At 46.4% G+C, this 20,528-nt stretch overlaps 1 protein-coding gene across 1 annotated transcript in view; it reads left to right on the top strand.

Annotated features, from left to right (window-relative positions):
- The window catches only part of ZC3H3 (zinc finger CCCH-type containing 3), a 126,716-nt gene that overhangs the window by 39,994 nt on the left and 66,194 nt on the right, over window positions 1-20,528 (top strand). The window contains exon 4 of the mRNA XM_053938266.1: window positions 10,311-10,461. Within this exon, the coding sequence (XP_053794241.1) occupies window positions 10,311-10,461 (151 nt within the window). The remainder of the gene's footprint in view (window positions 1-10,310; window positions 10,462-20,528) is intronic.

Genomic DNA, 20,528 nt, shown 5'->3' with positions numbered 1-20,528 from the left:
CGTGGGTTGTGTTGCTTGAGTGAGTTTGGGAAGAGTAGGGTCTCAATCTTCCCTCTAATGGGGCTTTGGCAGTCGGTGGCGCAGCGGCTTCGTCTTAGTCTGACAGTGTTGTCATTAAACACCAGGTAGCGTGGAACAACAGGGAACACGGCTCCGGAGCGGCCGGGAACACGCGGCTTTGACAGGAGTGATTTGTCATCGAGGAGCTGCCCAAACTCCTGAGCCTGGAATACGGGCGGCTGCTTAAAGTGACTTATTGCCCCTGTCGGCAGCTGCAGTTGTGATTTGATAATCGGTAAATGTTTGTCAAAGATGAATTCCCTCCCTGATGCAGTGCAGTGCTGGAAAAGCAAATGAAAAGCAGGGGGAAAGAACATATTGGATGGATTAAAGACTAGGGCAGGATAAGGGTGATGGAAACAACAGGTTTCCCTTTAACTTGGCTTCCTTCCTTCAGGGAGGTGAAGTGTTGAGGTTTGGGATACTGAGATGGGGACTGGCTGTCAACACGGGTGCTGGGGGACTGGGAGTGCTGAAACATTAACTCAATTTCAGGAGAAATTTCTTCATGGAAAGGGTTGTTCAGCATTGGAAGGGGCTGCCCAGGGAGGTGGTGGAGTCCCCATCCCTAGAGGTGTTCGAGGAATAACTGGATGTGGCACTCAGGGCTCTGGTGTGGGTGACAAGGTGAGGATCGATCACAAATTGGACTCGGATTATCTTGGAGGTCTTTCCCAGCCTTAATGGTTTTGTGATTATAAGTAGTTTTTTTCCCAGATTTCAAGGATCCTGGAGCTGTGCTTGGTCTTGAGGGACTGTAGACTGATGTGGAGAAATGGTTCTCCTTTTCTTAAGCACATGGAATCATGGAATGGTTTGAGTTGGAAGAGACCTTAAAGATCATCTCATTCCAACCCCACATTCCATGGTCAGGGAACCATTGTGGTGTGTCTGACTTCAGCTCCGTTGCCTTCTGTCTGGGAGGTTTCGAGAGTGGTTTTTTGCTAAGGAAAACAATGTCCTGGTTCTTTCTTTCCATGGACGTGATACTTTTCTGGGTTTTTGGCAAATAGTTTCCTTGGGAAACCCTTGTGTGCCTACTCAGTGGTTACAACATGTAGTTGAATCCCTTTGTTTCTCGTAGGGATGGATTTTGAGCCTGTCCATCGCCTGCTTTATATCAAAGTTTAGAAAGGAGAACTAAAAGGATCTTAATGAACCTTCTGCCTGCAAAGTTTTCCTCCCATCTCCCTGAGTTTATCCAAGTTCCTCTGCTGAATGCCAGAGTCAGGTCAGGTTCTTTTTAAGTCGAAGCTTAGAAAGCTAAAAGCTGGCCTTCGTTGGATAAGTGGCTTTGAGGGTGGGGAATACCTAAGAGATTCAAATTTTTCCTTGTTAAATTTAAATAAAATAAAATAAAATAAAAAAGTGAAGTCAATCCTAAAGCACAAATGCAAATGGAATTCCAGCCCCCTGAGCGCTCCCGTCGTTTCCCGAGGCAGAGCCACCTCTCCCCGTGCCACGGTGAGGCGTGAACACGAGATCCCTGAACCCATTTGATTATAGCCGGGGTTTTTCTGGTGTCTGAAGTGCTGGAAACGATCAAGAGCAGGAAAAGTGGAGTGATTTATTAGACTCATAAAAATTCATACTTTGTTATTCCAGTTGTCTTCCATCTGCAGCTTGTTAGAACGAGCACCCCTGGCAGCTCCTGCCGCGAGGCCGGGGGGAGGAGGGCATTTATCAGCTTTCCTCCTGCCATCTCGCTCTCATTTAGAGGAATGGATCCAGCTCCTGGAAACACATTAATAATCATTCATCGAGGGAAGGGGGGAAGGAAAACCCACCACCCTCTTTTGTTATAATAATAAGGGTTGTGTTTGAACAAGGGCCGATGCTCCAGAGACCCATTCAGGCGCTTTAACATGGGCTGGAGCTGGGGAAACGGTGTTCAGAGCCTTTAGTGTGACCTCCTCTTGCCAATCCAGGTGGATAACGTGGGGTCTCCTCATCCTTGGAAGGCTCTTCTGCTCCTGTGATGTTTGGAAGGGCCATCCTGTGGCTTTTTGGCAGTGGGGATGGGGATGTGACAGAGCTACTGAGGTTACTGGATTTACTGGGAGGTTGGTGATGTGTCCTCCTGTCCCCACCGAGACCTTGTTGGACACCTCTGTTTCTGCCTCTCTCCGTATTTTGGGATTGGAGGGAATAAACCAAGATATTTGCCGGCGTTTCTGTTGTAGTTGAAATATTGGTGTTGGAATTGTAGGGCTGAGTCAAAGGCACGGTTCTTCCCCTTATTTTCTATGGCTTCCCAAATCACCTGGCTCCAGGGGCTGGCGGGACTGAAGTGACCCAAACCCCTTTGGAAAACGATACGGATTGTTCTTGCGTGTATAAATGTAGGATGGCTTCGGTTGGGAAAGATCTCTGAGATCCTCGAGTCCCAACCGTTCCCCCACCACTGCCAGGGCTACCACTAATCCATGTCCCCAAATGCCACATCCACACATTCTTGAACACTTCCAGGGATGGTATTCCACAAAGAATGGGAAGGGTCTGGAGCAGCAGGAGCAGCTGAGGGTGCTGGAGGGGTTCCGCCTGGAGAAAAGGAGGCTCAGGGGGGACCTTCTGGCTCTGCACAACTCCCTGACAGGAGGGTGCAGCCAGATGGGGGTCGGGCTCAAGGGAAAGGACAAGATGAAATGACCTCAAGTTGTGCCAGGAAAGATTTAGTTTGGATACTGGAGAAAAAAATTCTTCATGGAAAGGTGGTCAGGTGTTGGAATAGGCTCCCTTGGCAGTTGTGGAGTTACCATCCCTAGAAGAGTTCAAAAAATGTGTAGATGTGGCACTTGGGGACATGGTTTAGCAGTGGCCTTGGCACTGCTGAGGAAACAGTTAGACTCAATGATCTTGGTGCTCTTTTCTTTTCAAACGAAACCATTCCATGATTCCATGCTGGATGTTGTGGCATCCTGGGAACACCCAAACCTCAATGACACCACATCCACTAAACCAGATCCACTAAAATCCATCCTGTGCAGCATCCCAGCTGCAGATGAAAATTGGGATTGCACCAGTGGGCTGGAAAGGGAGTACAGGTCCTCAGCCTTTTGAGAGGCTGATCCTGAGTGTCTCTTGCAGCAGCATTTTTTCCAGGGAATTTCTTGGAGCTCTGTGATTTTCATGTCTGCTGCTTTTCTTTCTGCTTCTCTCCTGTCACGCTCACTGCCAGTGTTTCCTCGCTGTTGGATTTCTCCTGGCTGTGCCATCCCCAGCTTTTCCAGATGCTCTTCTCCTCGCTCCCCTTCTTTTTTCTCAACAGCTCAGGCATCACTTTGTTCCCTCATGACATCTCCACGCATCGTGGTGCTTTCCGAAACATTTGGATTTTTGAAAGGCTCTAATAAGGTCTGCCTGGAACCTTCCCTTCTCCAGGCTGGACATTCCCAGCTGTCCCAGCTGTCTCCAGAGCAGAGAGGCTCCAGCCCTTGGAGCATCTCCTCTGGACCTTCTATAGCAGCTCCAAATCCTTCTGCTGTTGGACCCCAGAGCTGGATGTAGAATTGCAGGTAGGGTCTCACCTGAGCAGAGCAGAGGGGCAGAATCCCTCCCTTTCCTGCTGCTGGAATTTTTCTCTTCAAGTTGGGTGATGTTTTCCCACTCTGTATTTCCTGGAAACAAAAGTTCTGTATTTTTCACCTAAACCCAGGAATTTTGGATGCAGACCCAGACCCATGGAATTTATTTGAGCAGGATATGTGGATTTGCCCAGAGGGGTTGTGAATCCTCATCCCTGGAAGTGTCCAAGGCCATGTTGTGAGGGTTTTGGAATAAAGTGGTCTTAAAGGCCTCTTCCAAGCCAAACAATTCCATGAATTTAATACTTTGCCTGATAAAATGAGTGTTTCCTTACAGTTCATCTCCAAGTGCCAGTGCCCAGTGCAGCCTTGCTCCTGGTGGATTCCGTGAACTTCCTCTTTTCCTGTGGTCTGACTGACATAACGGAATTAGCCAAGCAGATTTGGTATTAATTTCCCAAATATTCCCAGCTGAAAGCAGCTGCCATGCTAAGCAAATTTTCCAATGGGTTTGGAGCTCTCTAAAATGTTTCACCTCCAAATCCCGCCCTTCTCCCGTCCTCTCAAAATGTGACAACAAGAGCAGCTGTTGTGCTCCGGGTCCCAGGTAAAGCAGTTTGGATCAATTGGATTTATTTCCTATTAAGCAGCAGTTCATGATCATAAAGCATCGTTTACACGCTGGCATAAAGGGCCGTCGCTCTTGAAAGAGCTCGGAACTGAATGAGTGTGAAAATTAAATTCCCCTCTTAAACCCAAGGATGGTCCTTTTGGAAGCTGATTCCAGTCGCAACATAATTAACCTCTTGCTGTGCCATTCTGTGGGAACATATTGAACCTGCTCCGGGATAATCATCCCTAATACTGGTGTCTGCTTTCACACTGAATTCCTAACAGCATTACAGTAATCCCAAAGCTTTTGTTAACTCCAGGGACTTGGCCAAGTTGGCAGCCAGGACAAAAGGTGTTGGAGCCGTGTGGCTCAGGGGTGATGCTTTCCAGGTGTGGTGGGACGGGAAACACCAGAACCATTTGCTTTTGGGTGGAGGAGCTGTAGTGGAACTTTATTCAGGTTTTCCCATGGACCCCTGTTGAGGGTCATTTCCATATGCTTGGAGCAACCTGGTCTAGTGGAAGGTGTCCCTGCCCATAGCAGACGGTTGGAACTCAATGCTGTTAAAGGTCCCTTCCAACCCAAACCATTCCATGATTCTTGTTTTAGCCCAACTTCTCTCCGTTTTTCCCTCCATTGCTCTTCCCTTCCCATCCACAGTTTTTCTCATCCAGGGAAGCAATCCAGGTGTTGGGGATAATCCCCAGAAGGTTTGGGTGTATTTCCACCTCTGCACCCAATGATGAGCTGAAGTCTAAGACTGGAGAAGAGAAGGATTCAGGGAGACCTTTGAGCCCCTTCCAGTGCCTGAAGGGGCTCCAAGAGAACCAGAGAGGAACTTCGGACAAGCGAATGGGGTGACAGGACACGGGGGAATTGCTTCCCACTGCCAGAGGGCAGGGACACATGGGATATTGGGAAGGAATTCTTCCCTGTGAGGGTGATGAGGGGCTGGAATGGAATTCCCAGAGAAGCTATGGCTGCTCCATCCCTGGAAGTGTCCAAGGCCAGCTTGGATGGGGCTTGGAGCAACCTGGCTCTCGGTTGATGTGAAGGGCAGTGATTGGGATTCCCAATCCCTGTAATCTGCTGTTGCAGTGGGAGTGAGGCTGATCCATCCTGGCCATCAGAGTTTCCTGTGGCGCTTCTGCTGTTGAGGTTGCTCCTGGCTTCAAACTCCTCTGCTGCCCCCAAATTTGCCCTTGGACCTTCTTCCTGAAATCCTGAATAGCTCCTCCACCAGCTTTCCTTCATCCATGAGGTGGGAGACAGTGCGGAATGATCAGATCCATTAGGAAATGGTCTTCCAGGGATTTTACAAGCAGCAGATGTGGGGGCCTCATTCCATGCCTTGGCATTGGTCATCCCAAAACCCACATGATGGAAGCCAGCAGCAAATTGTTTTGAGTCAGGGATGCCTTTTCCCATGGAAAAGAGGGAAGTTTGATCCCATACCATCCCAGGTCATCACTGGATGTGTGTGATGGTCCTGCTGCAGCCTGGAATATCTTTAGTTGAGTGTCCTCTTCCTTCTGGAATTTGAGGGTAACAGTGGGTTTTGCTGAATCTTCCCTTCCTGACCTGGAGCAAATCCCATGGCGAGGGATTCATCTTCCTTTTGGGAAGGGTTTGCTTCCAGAAAACCCTTTGGCAGAGATTTTCAGTCCTTTTTGGAGCTGCTTTGGGTTCCAAATGGGAGTTTTTTACCCCCTGTCAGCAGCTGGGACGTGCTGGTGGCTCTTTCACACGTGTCCTAATAGTCCTTGACCCTTTTATTTTCTTCCCTCTTGCCTGTTTGGAAAGAGCAATTTGGTTTTATCAGAGGTTTTTGTTCTCTGCTTTGCGTTTTTCCTTGGGGTAGTTCTGCTGCATCCCTTTAATCTCTGAGGTTTTCCCCAGCGCTGGGGACGATCCTGGCAGCGTATCCACGGTTCAGCTTCTGCTCCCCAATTTGCATTCGTCCCTGCTCCCATCTCACTTCCAAGTGCTGGAAGATCTATGTACCTGTCACTCACTGCTTCCCGTCTCGCCTCCGATTGGGATTAATGGCACAGCTCGGCACTGAGATAGAGATGCACGGGAAGGGTCGTGGTGGCCAAGGATTGATAATGGGCGACCTTGTGGCACCCAGGTCATGGCTTAATTTAGTTCTTTTCCCCATTCCTGTGCCCGTACAGGAAGCTTTTCTATCCCATACCCTGTTCCTAAAGCAGCAGTAATCTCTTGGATTTGGGAATCTGCCCTCCTGAAGTTCCCCTTGCTTATTCAACTTCCTTTTTCCCGTCAGTGTCTGGACAGGATTTACTCCACCATTATTGTGGCTTCCCTAATCCATCCTGAGCAGCATCATCTTCCTCTTGCCTCACGGATTTAGAATCACAGACTCATGGAATAATCATTAAGGTTGGAAAAGAGCTCTGAGGTCATCAAGTCCAAATGTTAACACTTCCAAGGCCACCACTAAACTCTGTCCCCAAGTGCCACATCAACACGGCTTTTTGGGACGTTTCACTAGACCAGGTTGCTCCAAGCCCCATCCAATCCATGGATGAAGCAGGCACAACTTCTCTGGGCAACCTGTGCCAGGGCCTCTCCACCCTCACATGGAAGAATTCCTTCCCAATATTCCATCTAACCCTGCCCTCTGGCCATGGGAAGGCATTCCCCCTCGTCCTGTCACTCTAGGACCTTGTCCAAAGTATTTTCCCATCTTTCTTTTAAGCCGCCTTTAAAAGAAGGTTTCTCCAGACCCTTCTCCAGGTGAAATAGTCCAGGTGCAAACTCTTTTTATGCCCTCCCTCCTTCAACTTCCCCAGGGCGTCAATTCCTGGTACTTCTCTCAGGAAAATAAGAGAAGAACTAAGGACCCTTGCATCCAACCCCTTTCCTAAGGGATGTCTTTGCTGGTGGTTCCTGGATCCTACCTGCTTGAAGCACCCTGGTAAGAGATATTGGCAATAAATTCCCCATCTCAAGGTCATCATTGGACAAGAGGAAACAGTTTTAAGTTGTACCAGAGGAAGTTTTGTTTGGATATTAGGAAAGATTTCTTCACTGAAGGGATGCTTGGGCTGCCCAGGGAAGTGGTGGAATCATCATTCCTTGAGGGATTTAAAAGCCGCGTGGATGTGGCACTTGGGGACATCATTTAGTGATGAACTTGGCAGCCCTGAGTTGATGACCTTAGAGGTCTTTTCCAACCTTAACAATTCTACATTTAGAGTTTACACCAGGATTTTTTTTTTTTTCCCTGGGAACAGGAGGCGTGAGTGGTGCCCGCGGGATTCGCGGCTCCACAGAAAGCCCCGAGCTCAGCAGCGCGCGGCCCTGGCTGATAAATGATGCTCATATCCCATTCGAATATGATGCAAGCAGTTTTTTTGTAGTTTGTCTTCCATGGCGGTAGTAAAGTTTTTAATTAGGAAAGCTAATGAGATCGATTAGTCATTAGAAGTGACCTCTGGATCGCGGCGAGGAGTGGGGATGTGTGTGCCGGGCTGATAACGGGGGACGCTGGGGTATTGTTTGTAATAAAAGCGTGAAGTGTTTGATTTGAGTGAAATGTGCCACGGGGAATACATCACGCGGAGAGGAAAAAATTACAACCCTGGGAGCCTGTAATGAAGGGAATTAAACCAACATCCTGTCTAAATAACATGATTATCTACACAAAACCCCTCAGCTAGCAAGTAATAATAGAAAACGGAGCTCTTCGGAGAGGCTCTTTGAGGAGGTGGTTAATGCCGGAGTCGCGCATCAGGCACTTTCCAAGGAGCAGTTTCGGAATGAATACACCATCCAATTACCTCTGGGAATAGAGTTTACCAGGTGCCAGCTTGTTTTGGGGAAGGAGGAGGAGGAGGGGGATGCCTGCAATAATTCGGGATCTCTCTTTCTTGTCAGGCAGGAGTTTGATGCAATTCTGGGTTGATTGGTGGCAGCTCAAGCTTGTGTGAGGGCAAAAAACTGTTAATTATGTATTCAGCAAATTCCCAGCTTAGTTATTCTGTGAGGTTGGAGTGGAGGAGGGAAAGGGGCAACTTGTGCTGCTGCTGGTTGGGGAGGACGTGGGATTGTGGCTCTCATCCCTTCCCTGGTGGGATGGAAGTGCTTTGGGTACGTGGTTGGTGCTGTATCCATGAGAGGTTGGGTGTGTCCACATGTTCTGCATGACAAAACTGACAGAAGACAGATTTAGGTGGGGTACTAGGGAGCAATTCTTCCTTGAAAGTGTGGTGAGACCCTGGCAGACATTGCCCAGAGAAGCTGTGGCTGCTCCATCCCTGGATGTGTCCAAGGCCAGGTTGGACAGGGTTTGGAGCAACCTGGGATAGTGAAAGACGTCCTTGCCCATGGCAATGGGTTGAACTGGGTGATCTTCAAGGTCCCTTCCAACCCAAACCATTCCATGAGTCCATGATTTCAGGACAGTCCCACCATCACCATAGCTGGGATTTTGTGTGTGTGGTGTTGGTCCCTGCAGGGGTTAGCACCTCTGTTCTTTTGTTGTCCCCATTTTCCTGTCCTAAATACAGTTCCCTGAAGGAAAAAACTCCAAGTTTGCTGGTACTTGGGAGCAATTTTAATTGTAATTAGAGCTTCAATCTTGCAAAGGCTTTAAAAACCCCCGCAGAGGTTTGGTCACTGCACTGAAGAATTTGGTCTGCTCCAAAAAAAAATTGTGAGATAGGGAAAGAAGAGTGAGATCCCATTTGCTTTCTATGTTCTTTCCTCTCTCCCTTCTTGCCTCACCTCTAAAGTGACCTCTGAAATGCCTCACCTCTAAAGTGGCTGCAATTCCTCCAGTCATTGAATCATCAGATGGTTTCTACTGGAAGAGAACTTGGAAGATCCTTTAGTTCCATGATTTATCCCATGGGCTCAGATTGCGGAACATTGTGAGCGTCATCTTTACCACAAAAAAATTCCAATGATTTTTCTGTCATGGCAGAGCCTGGTTTTTGCCTTTTTCCATCACCAGGGGTTATAACTTTCTTTCTGAATTTCTGAATGGAAATTTGTGTTGCCTGATCCCTCCCAAAGCCAACACAAGTCATCAACTTGCTGGGAATGCTCAAGAAGGGAAATATTCCCTGTATGAAACTGTAAAGCTGTGAATTGATGTTGCCACTGTTTCAGGGCAATGGGGGAGCTGTTCCCTTCTTTCTAGGGAATGATGTCAGCTCTAAAATGTATTTCCTTATTTTTCCTAGTTTACCTGGGAATCCACCTTATTCTCCCTCCTCTCACAGAGATAAACATGGGGATGGGTCGAACGTTTTCCATGGAAATAATGCTCCCACTTCTCCCCTCCCAACCTCTCCATAATTTTAATGAGAGGTTCTCCAAGAAAAACAGCCGGGCCTTTAAATCAGTTATAAAACCCAGAGACCGAGGCTCAGCATGGAGTGTCAGCTTTAATTATCTGGGCAGTTACAGCTGTATGTTATGAAAGTCGGCCAATTAGGTGCATTCCTGAAAGCTTGGGGGAAAAAAAAAAAAAAAAACCCAGCTCGTGGAAGAAAACCACAGTCAAATGTAGAAATGTTAATTGCACTAAACATTCTGCAGAATAACCCGGGATGTAGATCATCCTGCAACATAGAGAATCTGGGAATGGGTAGGGTTGGAAGGGAGCTTAAAGCTCATCCAATTCGCTGTACATGGAAGGGACCTTCCATTATCCCAGGTTGCTCCAAGTCTTGTCCAATCTGGCCTTCAACACTTCAGGGGATGAAAGATATGAAAATGCCAAGGATTAAAGGCATACATTTATTTCCAGCGTGGATGTTGGGATCAAGGTGTTGTTGAATCCATGATTCCTGTGGTAGGGTTTTGCTGATGGGCTGGTGAAACCCAAGCACATCAAGACCTTTCTGTTGCCATCAGCTGTACTGGACCCATTCCTGAATTTTCACCCCTTTTTTCAGGCACTAAAATGTTGGATGTAGGACTTAAGTTGGATGTGGGACCAACGACCATTGAACTTGATGATCTTAAAGGCCTTTTCCAATCTTAAAAATTCCATGGTTCTGTGAGAATGTTGGTGAGATCCCTCCTGTGCCCATCCACACCTGAATTTCAGGCCTGTTTTTCCATGTTTTTTCTCTTAGGATCCAACTTCCACTTCGTAAGGAGCCCCCCAGCCAACAAGGTGATAAAGACACGCTACAGGATCGTGAAGAAGAATGTGGTGTCTCCAGTCTTATCATCCTTCACCAGCCCCATTCCCACCTGGAAGACCAGGCGCCCCGTGACATCCAGGTAATTCTTCCATCCCTGGAATGCGGCTGGTTGGGATGTAGGAGCCGTGGGAACTCCCACATCGGCTCCGTGTTTTTCTCTTGCATCTTCACTGTTTAATTTCTCTCTTTGTTTGGTCTACTCTGAGTTTATTGACTTAAAGTGTAAAATCATATTAGGAATTGTGTTATCCTGAGCTGGTGCCAACGGCTTACGCCTTTGGCTTCTTATGTATTCCCTCTTGGAATTAATTGTTTCCATGGAGCAGTTAAGTAAGCTGAAAAGAGGATGAATAAACGTGTGGATGTTGGTGATGAAGGGGAGCATGTTGAAAGCTCCAAACTTCCACTAGGATGTAGGTGCTATCCCAAACTCCTTTATTCCCAATTATCTGGATGGGTAAAACATCTGGAAATATTTTGTCACTGCCTAGAGAAGGGAGGCACTGAAGGTGCCGTAACCTTGTGTTGGAATATTCCTAAATCAATGGAGGTGGAGATGTTTCCAGGGAGCGTCTCAGAGGCCAAGACAAGACCCAGAGCTTGTGTAAAGCAGGAAGATCATTAAAATAATTGATTTTTTTAGAACAAGGTACAATTAGAAGCGATGGGTTTGGTGAAAATACAGATTTTGGCTATTTTTTTGGTCAGAAATAGCTTGTCCACCCACTGAAATGCCAGGAGTCACGGGCAGTATTTTGGGCAAAGAGAGCCTGCTCTGCTCTTCTCCAGCTTTATTCTCCCTGCTCCAGGTGGTTTCCTCCAAAAGTCATTCCTCATCAATGCCCTGAGGATTGGTGGCTTTTATGGTAGAACTGTGGAGGGACAAAAATTATGGTGATTGTTTTTAAAGCCTGACTTTGCTTGATATTTCCCTTTAAAAGTGATGTTTGGGATTCCCAAATCGGTATCTGAAGGGAGGGTGGGTTTCAGAAGAGTTCAGGGTGATGAAGCAAAGTATGGGATAAACAGATTGGTAAAAAAGATTGGGTCAATTATTTTGTCTGTTTTCCAAGCTCTTGGTTGAGAAACTCCTCATCTCCTGTACTCTAGTGGTCTCAAAGTGTTTCTTCCAGTATGGGATCCTTTTGGGCTCATGGTCAACCTTGCCTGCACCACCTCGTCCTTTGTTTTCACATTCTACTTTTGCCTGTGGTATTTTCCCACTTGGGCATCATCCCTGAGATCCATAGATCTCCTTTTGTTCTAGTTTGCCACTTCCATTTGCACATCCTTGGGACCAAATTCCTGCATTTCCCTTTCCAGAAACAAAAAACCATGTAGTTTTTTGCCTGCTCCATCATCCTGCAATTTCATGGAATCACAGGAGGTTTGTGTAGGAAGAGACCTTTAAGATCCTTGAGTTCCAACCCCCTGCCATGGGCAGGGACACCTTCCACTACCCCAGGTTGCTCCAACCTGGCCTTGGACACTTCTAGGGATGAGGCAGCCACAGCTTCTCTGGGAAACCTGTGCCAGGGGCTTACCACCCTGGAAGTGTCCATGGCCAGGTTGGATTGGGGCTTGGAGCAACCTGGGATAGTGGAAGGTGTCCCTGCCCACGGCAGAAGTTTGAAACAAAATGATCTTGAAGGTCCCTCCCAACTCAAATGATTCTGTGACTTTGAGCCTCAATTAATAGAAAACAACTCATCCTCCAGCTGTTTGGCTCAGCTTCTTCCCTCACACCTTGTTACTCCAGATCTGCATGGTGGATGGATGGAGGATCCATGCTGAGAATCAAGGCAGGGATAAGCTTCAGGCATGGAAGTCAGAGCAGGAACGTCTGGAATCTGTGAGGTGGCTCTTGCTCAACCCAGTGGTGATTTTCCAAGGAACGACCTCGTTCTGCCGCGATTGGCTGAGAGCTCCCACTTGTAGGATCATTTTCTCTGTATTAATCTCCGACTCCATTAAATTGGTGTAGTTTAGATCTTACAGCTGCTTGAGACAAATCTTGATAAAATGCCATCAGCAAATTAAAACAATTATGTTTTAAAGAAGCCATAAATCTCCATCTCCCAATTACCTTTGTTGGGAGTGATCAATCATCTGGCCTGTCTGGAGGAAGCACATGGCAAATGCTTCTCCTGGAGTTTTTACGGGATTTTTTGTTCCATCGTTCCTATCGTCATCTTGGATCTGTCACAAGCAACACACCAGGATCTGCTTTTTTCCTGATTTTCTTTGCTCTTCCCAAAGCAAGGAGAAGCTCTGGTGACGATGGGACACCCCTTTAGTCACCTCAGTTTCATTTTTCATACTGAGTAGTTAATTATTTTTAATATTTATATTTTTAATTTTAATAATTATAATGTTTTTATAATAATTTTATATTTTTAATATCCTCTTCCCATTAAGCCAGCGGTGGGATGTCAACTGGTGGTGCTGCCCTCCAGTGCTACTCCCAAACTGGTTCCCAACTGGCACTAAGGAGCAATTTCTTCCATGAAGTCCAGGTTTTTGGGTATCTGGAAGTAATGTGCCAAGGTTTTATTTTGCCAGGACATCCAGTATGTCGCCCTTTTTGCCAATAAATCCTCAAATCACCAGACTAAGATGAAAAGGGATGTGGCTTTGGGAAATGAGTGACAGAGAGAGTTGCTGGAGGTACATGATGTCAGTCCCTTGGGAATGAATTCCATCCTCCTCTTCATGCTGGGTTCCATAAAACTGGGCCCTGCTGCTGACTTTTCTTTGAGGTGATAGGTGGGAGTATATTTTAAATTAATTTTACTCCACTTTTTGTAATATTTTTGTTTTAAATAGATTTATAAGCAACTCGGGGCCTATTTCTCCAAATTTATGAAGATAATTTTCACTCTCTTGATAAGGTGAAATTTACACCTGCTATTTCCATATTAATTCACATTGCTAAGTGGATCTAATTTTCTTCCGTTCTTCTATCTGGTGAGTGTGGCCTTTCCTAATGCAATTTCCCCCTCACTAAATCACTGTGATCGGGAGTCATGATCGAGTTAAATTAACTTAAATTAATTTACTTAATAAGAGCTCCAGATCATTGTGAATGAGGTTAAGATTTATTGATTCTCCTTTTCACTCCTCCCCCTTATCTCCCGCGGCTTTGCTGGGAGCGCAGCTCACAAGGGCTGCGATTTGCTGGCCTTAAATTTTGGTTGCTCCTGGTGACATTGAGGTTGGTCATCCATTAAAAATCCTGGAGGGAGATGTGCTCTCTCCTCACAGCCTCCCTCTGCTGGGAAAGGGATGAGGGATTTGCCGTGGAGGAGTTGGGATGGATGAAGTGTCATACTGAGATTTGGCAGTGATGGTTCTCCTGCTTCCAACCTCTTTCCATGGTCCATGTGGATGTGGCCACCAAAAAAAATGGGATGTCCACATGTCACAGACCTTGCACAGAGGCAGCAGAAGACTTCTGGGGCTGATGATCAGAGGGATGGAGCACCTTTCCTACAAGGAAATGCTTAGAAAATTGGGATTGTTCAGCATGGAGAAGAGAAGCTTCAGGGTGAGCTCAGTGCAGCCTTTGAGTGCCTGAAGGGGCTGACAGGAAAGATGGAGAGGGAATTTTTGCAAGGAGCGACAGGACAAGGGGGAATGGCTTCCCACTGAAAATAGGTTTAACCCATTAAGTGTTAGATTGGATATCAGGAAGTTCTTCCCTGTGAGGGTGGTGAGGCCCTTACACAGGTTTCCCAGAGAAGCTGGATTCCCAGGAAAGTGGTCATGGTCCCAAAGCTCTCAGAGCTCAAGGAGCATTTGGACAACACTCTCAGGCATGGAGTGGGATTTTTGAGATGTCCTGTGCAGGACCAGGAGTTGGACTAGATGATCCTTGTGTATCCCTTCCAACTCAGAATATTCTAGGATTCTATAAACTCCTTCAGAAGAGTCCAGTCTCCCTCTGGAGAGACAGAACCACTTTTAAGACACATTTTTGGGAACAGAGTTGAGTTATAGTTGAGCTTATAGACCCCCAGTGGGGGAATGAAACACTGACCCACTTTGAAGAGTTTTCTTCTCAAATCCTGCTGCAAGTGTGCAAAACAAAAGTCACCTGTCTGCAAATAATGAGTTGTGTCTGGTACTGCTGGGGAAACTCTGATATTTCTTCCTGAAAACTTTGCGGCACCTCTTGAGGGAGAATCCTACCCCTCCAGCATTATAAATAAGTAAAGAACAAGATAATCCAACATTTGTCAGAGAAATGCCAGCTCAGGAGAAAGGAACTCGTCAGTGGAGGATTTGCTCATGTAGTTCTGTTTAGTTTTCTTTTTTCCTTTTATTTTCTTCTCCTTTGTTCTGTTCCATGGCCTGGAGCGCATTGAACAGATTAAGATGGAAGCAGTTGTCACCATCCCTGGGGGTGTTCAAGAAATGACTGGATGTGGCACTCAGTGCTCTGATCTGGTTGACAAGGTGGTGATTGGTCAAAGTTTGGACTTGATGGTCTTTTCCAGCCTAAATGATTCTGTGATACGTTGATGACAAGGATTTCTCCCCCAGGTTTCAAAGATCTGAAGCCTTCAGGGATTCGAGCTGAAAGATGAAGTGGGTGATGCAGGTTTTGAAGTGGGGTTCAGCCACATTGGTGGGTGCAAGGGCCACTTCCCTGGGAAAGGGGAGATACAGCTGAGCATCCAAGAGGAGGACGAACCACCATCCCTTCCAGTCATCCTCTGCAGGAGGTTGGGATATTGTGTTCCAGGTCACTTGGACGCACCAACCTCCTTGTCCCATCCCTTCCTTTCCTTCACAGTGGGTCGTTTTGGGTTTCCAATTTTCTTTTGCTCCCTTAACAGCATCTTTTAGGCACCAATTGCCAACGGGCTGACCCAACTCATGATCTGGTTCAGAGAATCATGGAATGGTTTGGCTTAGAAGGGACCTTGGAAGGGCATCTGGTCCAACCCCCCTGCCATGGGCAGGGATGCCTTCCACTAGACCAGGTTTTTCCAATCCCTACCCAGCCTGGCCTTGAACACTTCCATGGGATGGGACCATTTCATGCAGCCCGTGTCATCCGTTCCCAGGGAAGCCTTCCTGATTTTCTTTTCCATTTTTCTGGCATTCCTTGAGTGCTGTTACAAGTTTCCCTGCAGAAATGATTTCACCACCTTGGGACAAAAGGATTGTGTGGTGGGGAAGGGCACTTGGCTTTCCTGCTGTGGTAGATTATTTTCCATGTTATTCTGTAGTGGGTGGAGCCACAGGTGTCAGTCCTGGTGTGCTGTTAGTGTGTAATTAACCCTTTCTCCCTAAATCCATGGGAATCTGGTGAGGACGGGAATCTTGGTTACGGAATAGAGTCCCGTGTTTCCCATTGGATGCATTCCAGTTGCTGTGACTCATTCCCACAGAATGGTGTGGTTGACTTGCCGTGGATGAAGTGAGTGCTAAAATTCAATTTATCACCTCTCTTTTGGGGAGGAGAACGTATCCTTGGGAATTCCGGGGAAGCTTTCTCATCCTTTCCATCTTCCTCTTGTTGTGTTGGAGACTGGGGCAATCAGGGTCTGCACCGAGTCATCCACCATAGTCCCACTGATGGACAGGAATGGGTTAAACCAGACTAATTCCATCACTTCTGAGCTTTTTGGTTGTACTCTGAGGGTGCCTAAGAAGTACATCCATTCAGGAAACGGGATGGGGTCACCCAACACTTCTGGGAATTGTTGGGAAGCACTTGGAATATATTGGTTGCTCGTTGTACAACCCAGCATTGGGCTGGGGAGGTGGTGAGACCCTGGCACAGGTTGCCCAGGAAAGTTGTAACTAGCCCATCCCTGAAAGTATTCCAGGCCAGGTTGGACGGGGCTTGGAGCAACCTGGGACAATGGAAGGGGTCCCTGTCCATGGTTGGAACTTGATGGTTTTTAATGCCCATTTCAACCCAAACTGTTCTGGGATTCTTTGTTCACGATCCTGGAAGTTCAGCAGTTGGAGCTGAGAACAGGGAGCAGAGTGTGGGGCTGTAATTCACAGTGGATGGAGCAAATCCGCATTTTCTGGGGTGTCATCTCAAAAGTTGCAGAGAAAACAGGGAAAACTGTTAACGTCGGCTTCCACGGCAGAAAATTGCCGAGTGCTCCGACGGGAGAGGCTTTAATCGACGTTCCCATATATTGTGAGCAGACAGGGATGGGCATTTTAAAGGTCTCAGCAAATGCTGTCTTTTCTCCTTGATCCATTTATTTTTTCCGCCGGTCTGTACCTTCTAGGGTCCAAGAGGTGGGATCCCAACCTCCCAAAACCAGTTTGGAGTACAAACTGGACCGATGTTTTGAGCCACATGCTGCTTTAAGTAGTGCAAGTGGTTCAATCTCCCAGTTTAGGGGGCTTTCAAGCACAGCTTTTTATGTTGTTTATTTCATTGGGATGATGCTCCAGTGGGATTTTACCTCCCCGTGCTGATTGCTCTGGGATATTCCCGAACGGAGGCGAGGGAATCGTGAGCAGAGGGCAGAGGTTGGGACACGGGGAGTTAATTTCCTTTTATCAAGATGATAAAATCCCCCCTCCGCGTTCCCGGCTTTTGCCGCGTTAATCTGCGAACGGAGTCGGAATGTGACGAATGGCCTTAAAGTTCCTGTCAGTATTTTCTTCCCAAATTCATTTGACATGAAAGTGAGAAGTAAACAGAAAGCCTGTGGTTAAGCAGATAACTTGGAAAGCCTTTTCCATCACATTTAAAAACGGCCGTGTCATGGATTCTGCGAATTGGCGGCTCCTATTTTGTTTGATTTTATTTTGTCTGTGTGGTAAATTTTCTTTTAATAATCCCGACGTGGTTTGACGAGGTTTTAGGCCTCGGATTTTTTTTGAAGGGATGTTAAACCATTCTCCAAAATGACATCTCATTAAAGTGAAATTCATCTGCTGGGATTGGAGCCGTTACAGGCAGGAGGGAACAGTAACTCCCATTTGGAAATCCATATTTTTTGTTTCTATAGGAAGTACTTTTAATCCCTTTAATGAGGCTGGGATGAGATGCACAACCCGGATTGTTTCGGAGCAGCCCTGACATCTGGCCCAGCTTAATCCAGTTTCTGTTCTGGTCTGGTTTAGAGGCTTTAAAAAACAATGGCACCTCTTTGGGGCAAGGCTGGGGATTAATCCTCCCTGTTCCTGGTGCTCCCCTCCTTCCCAAGAGAGAAGTGACTGGGGAAAAGTCACTCCTCTCTTCTGTCTTCCTTTGCTTTTTATTTCTTATTTCCTACTTTTTACTTCTGTTTCTTCTTCTTTTTATTTTCTCTTTTCTCTTTTTCCTCTTTCTCTTTTTCTTGTTATTTTCTTTTTCTTCTTTCTCTTCCCCTTTTCCATTTCTTGTTTCCCTTTTTAATTTGTTTTGCCTTTGCTATATTTTTTGTTTTCCCCTTTTACTAGATTTTTCCCCCTTTTACTTTTAATCTTTTTTCTTTTTCCTTTTTTTTGTCTTCTTCTTTTTTCACCATCTTGCCTTTTTTCTCTTTTCCTTTTTCCTCCTTTCCTTTTCTCCTTTTTCTTTTTTCCCCCTTTTCCCTTTTTTCTTTACTCTTTTTATCTCCTGCCCTCCTTTCCCTTACTTCCTTTTTCCTTTGTTTTTTCTCCTTTGCTTTATTTCTTTTTTCTTTTCCCTATTTCCTCTTTCCTTTTTTCTTTTTCCCCATTCCATCCTTTTTTACCTATTTTCCTTTTTTTCTTATTTTTCTTTTTCCTCTTTCTTCTTTTTTTCTTTTTTCTTTTTCATTATTCTATTGCCTTCTCCCTGTTTTTTATTTCCTTTTTTCCTTTATTTCCCTCTTTTAACTTTTCCTTTTTTTCTCTTTACCCATTTTATCTCCTTCCCTCCTTTTTCACCTTTCCTTCTTGTTTTTCTTTTTAATTTTCCTTATTTTTCTTTTTCCTCTTTCCTTTTTTCCTCCTCGTTTTTCCCTTTTCCCCTTTCCTCCTTTTTTCCTTTCTCTTTCTCCTTTCCCCATTTTCCCCTTTTCTCATTTTTGCCTTTTTCACTTTTCATTTTTTCTCTAATTTCATTCCTCCCCTTTAAATATTTTTCATATTTTCCCTAATTTCTTTTTTTCTCCTTTTCTTTTTTTCTCCTTGCTCCACTTTTCATTTTTTCCCTCTTTTTTCCCCTTGTCTTTCTCCCAAACATCTCTCCCAGCCGATTGCTTTCCTACCCGGCAAACTCAGCAGCAAATCCAAGTTGTGCAGCTTCCAGCAGGATTCAGGGACTCCACCACTCATACTCCCTGCCCTGACCCCCAGTCCTCCCAGTCTGCCCAGTCCTGTCCAGTTCCTGGGCAACCCTATGTTGGGAGCTTGGATTTTTCCTGCTTTTCCATGAATTCCAGGCTGCTGGCGCTGGGGAGAAGCGCTCCCATTCCCTCCTCCTGGGTCAGCCGCAGTAATTGAGCTCCACTTCGGAGGAAGTAATGAAACCAAAATAAAAGCAGGACTTAGGGGTTAATGACCAGCTCTAAATGCACATGAACATCCTCAGGAATAATGGGATTTTCCTTTTTTAATTTTGGTTAATGGAGTCGTCGCGTTTCGAATGGATTCCATTAAAAAGAAAACTGCCACATCCGATCCCGGGGACAGTGAGGGGTTATTTACTCGGCAGGGTTTTGTGTGAATCTTGGATCAGCTCTTCCCTGGAGCCTGGAGCATCCTTGTTGGGGAGCCCAGCATTCTGTAAACCAGATCTTTTCTTCCTGGGAAATCTTGCAGCTTCATCCCATGCTGGAGCTGTGCTGGATTTGACGACCTGAAAAGGCTTTTCCAACTCAATCCATTGAGAACCCCCAACATGGCACCGGGTTCCTGCCGCGTGAGATGTTGGATTTGCTGCACCCTTTGGCATGAGATTACAAAATCCCAGGATTGCTTAGGTTGGAAAAGACCTCCAAGATCATCAAGTCCAACCTGCAACTGATCTCCACCTTGTCACCCAGACCAGAGCACTGAGTGCCACGTCCAGCTGTTCCTTGATTCCACCACGTCCCTAACAGCCCATTCCGGTTTATCATTTTTTTGTGAAAAATTTCCTTTTAAGATTCCCAGGTTGGATGGAAGTCATCTGGAAGTCATCCATAGCTTGGATAACATAATTGGTGTGTCTTCCTTCTGTCTCGTTTCCCCCCATTCCAAACCAAATTTGATGGTGCAAAATCACTGTCGGAGAGCACAAGTGCCACTGTTCCCAACAGGAATCGGCGGCATCCTCAGTGGGATTTTCACCTGTGTCAGGACAGAGTTTCAAAATTGGTCCCCTGAGTGAGACATCTTCAGTTGTTGGGCTTCACAGATCAGTCTTGGTGGTTCAAACTCGACCCCTGGTAGATAAAACCATTCCCGAGGTTATTCAGCAGCTTCTGGTGGACTTTGGATTGTCAAGGCCAGGCGGGAGCAAAGCAAGGGATGTGGTTTTGTTTGAATGGGTTTGATTTGCAGTGTGAATTTCAGATCCTCAGCACCAGGTTGGCTCTCTAGATCTACTCTGAAGGGTCCCCACTACTTTTGGGATGCTGTGGGTCAGGGACAAGGAGATTCTGGCGCCCTGATAGAGTTTGCAACCAAAGGATCCTATGGAAAAAGATGAACTGAGATGATAAGTGAGATAAAAAAAGGAGACTCTGCATTCCAGGAAATGCTTGTTTGGAGAGGTGCAGGGGGCTCGTGAGTGTTTTGCGATGAGGAACCATGTCCCATTTCCATCAGGGTGCTCCACAAGCGTTCCCAGCCCCCAGGGCTGGACAAACCAAGTGGAAAGATCCCATAGGGAGTAAAACCAGGCTGGAGGGCATCACCTCTGTTGTGCCACAGAGCAGAGGTGCCACTTGTGGTGCTGCCACTCCTCAATGAGCTCCTGGGCAACGTCTTCCTGCCTGGCTGCTCCCACCATTCCATCCCATGGAATTTTGGGTTAATATGTTTTCCTTAGTGTTTCTAGTAGGCTGAGAGCACCTGCAGGGGTGGCTCGAGGAGGATTTGCTCAGGAGCGGTTTTCATTAGCCAGGATTTCTTTTCCTCTGCTTTTGTGAGGCGTTTCCGTGTTTTCCAAGTCCAGCAGCTGTCAGAGAAAAGTGGAACATCCTTAGCAAGGAGCTTTAGAGGGATTAA

Source organism: Vidua chalybeata, chromosome 1, assembly GCF_026979565.1.
Source record: "Vidua chalybeata isolate OUT-0048 chromosome 1, bVidCha1 merged haplotype, whole genome shotgun sequence".
Taxonomy (NCBI): Eukaryota; Metazoa; Chordata; class Aves; order Passeriformes; family Viduidae; genus Vidua; species Vidua chalybeata.
This window is presented reverse-complemented; position numbering and strand designations above follow the sequence as displayed.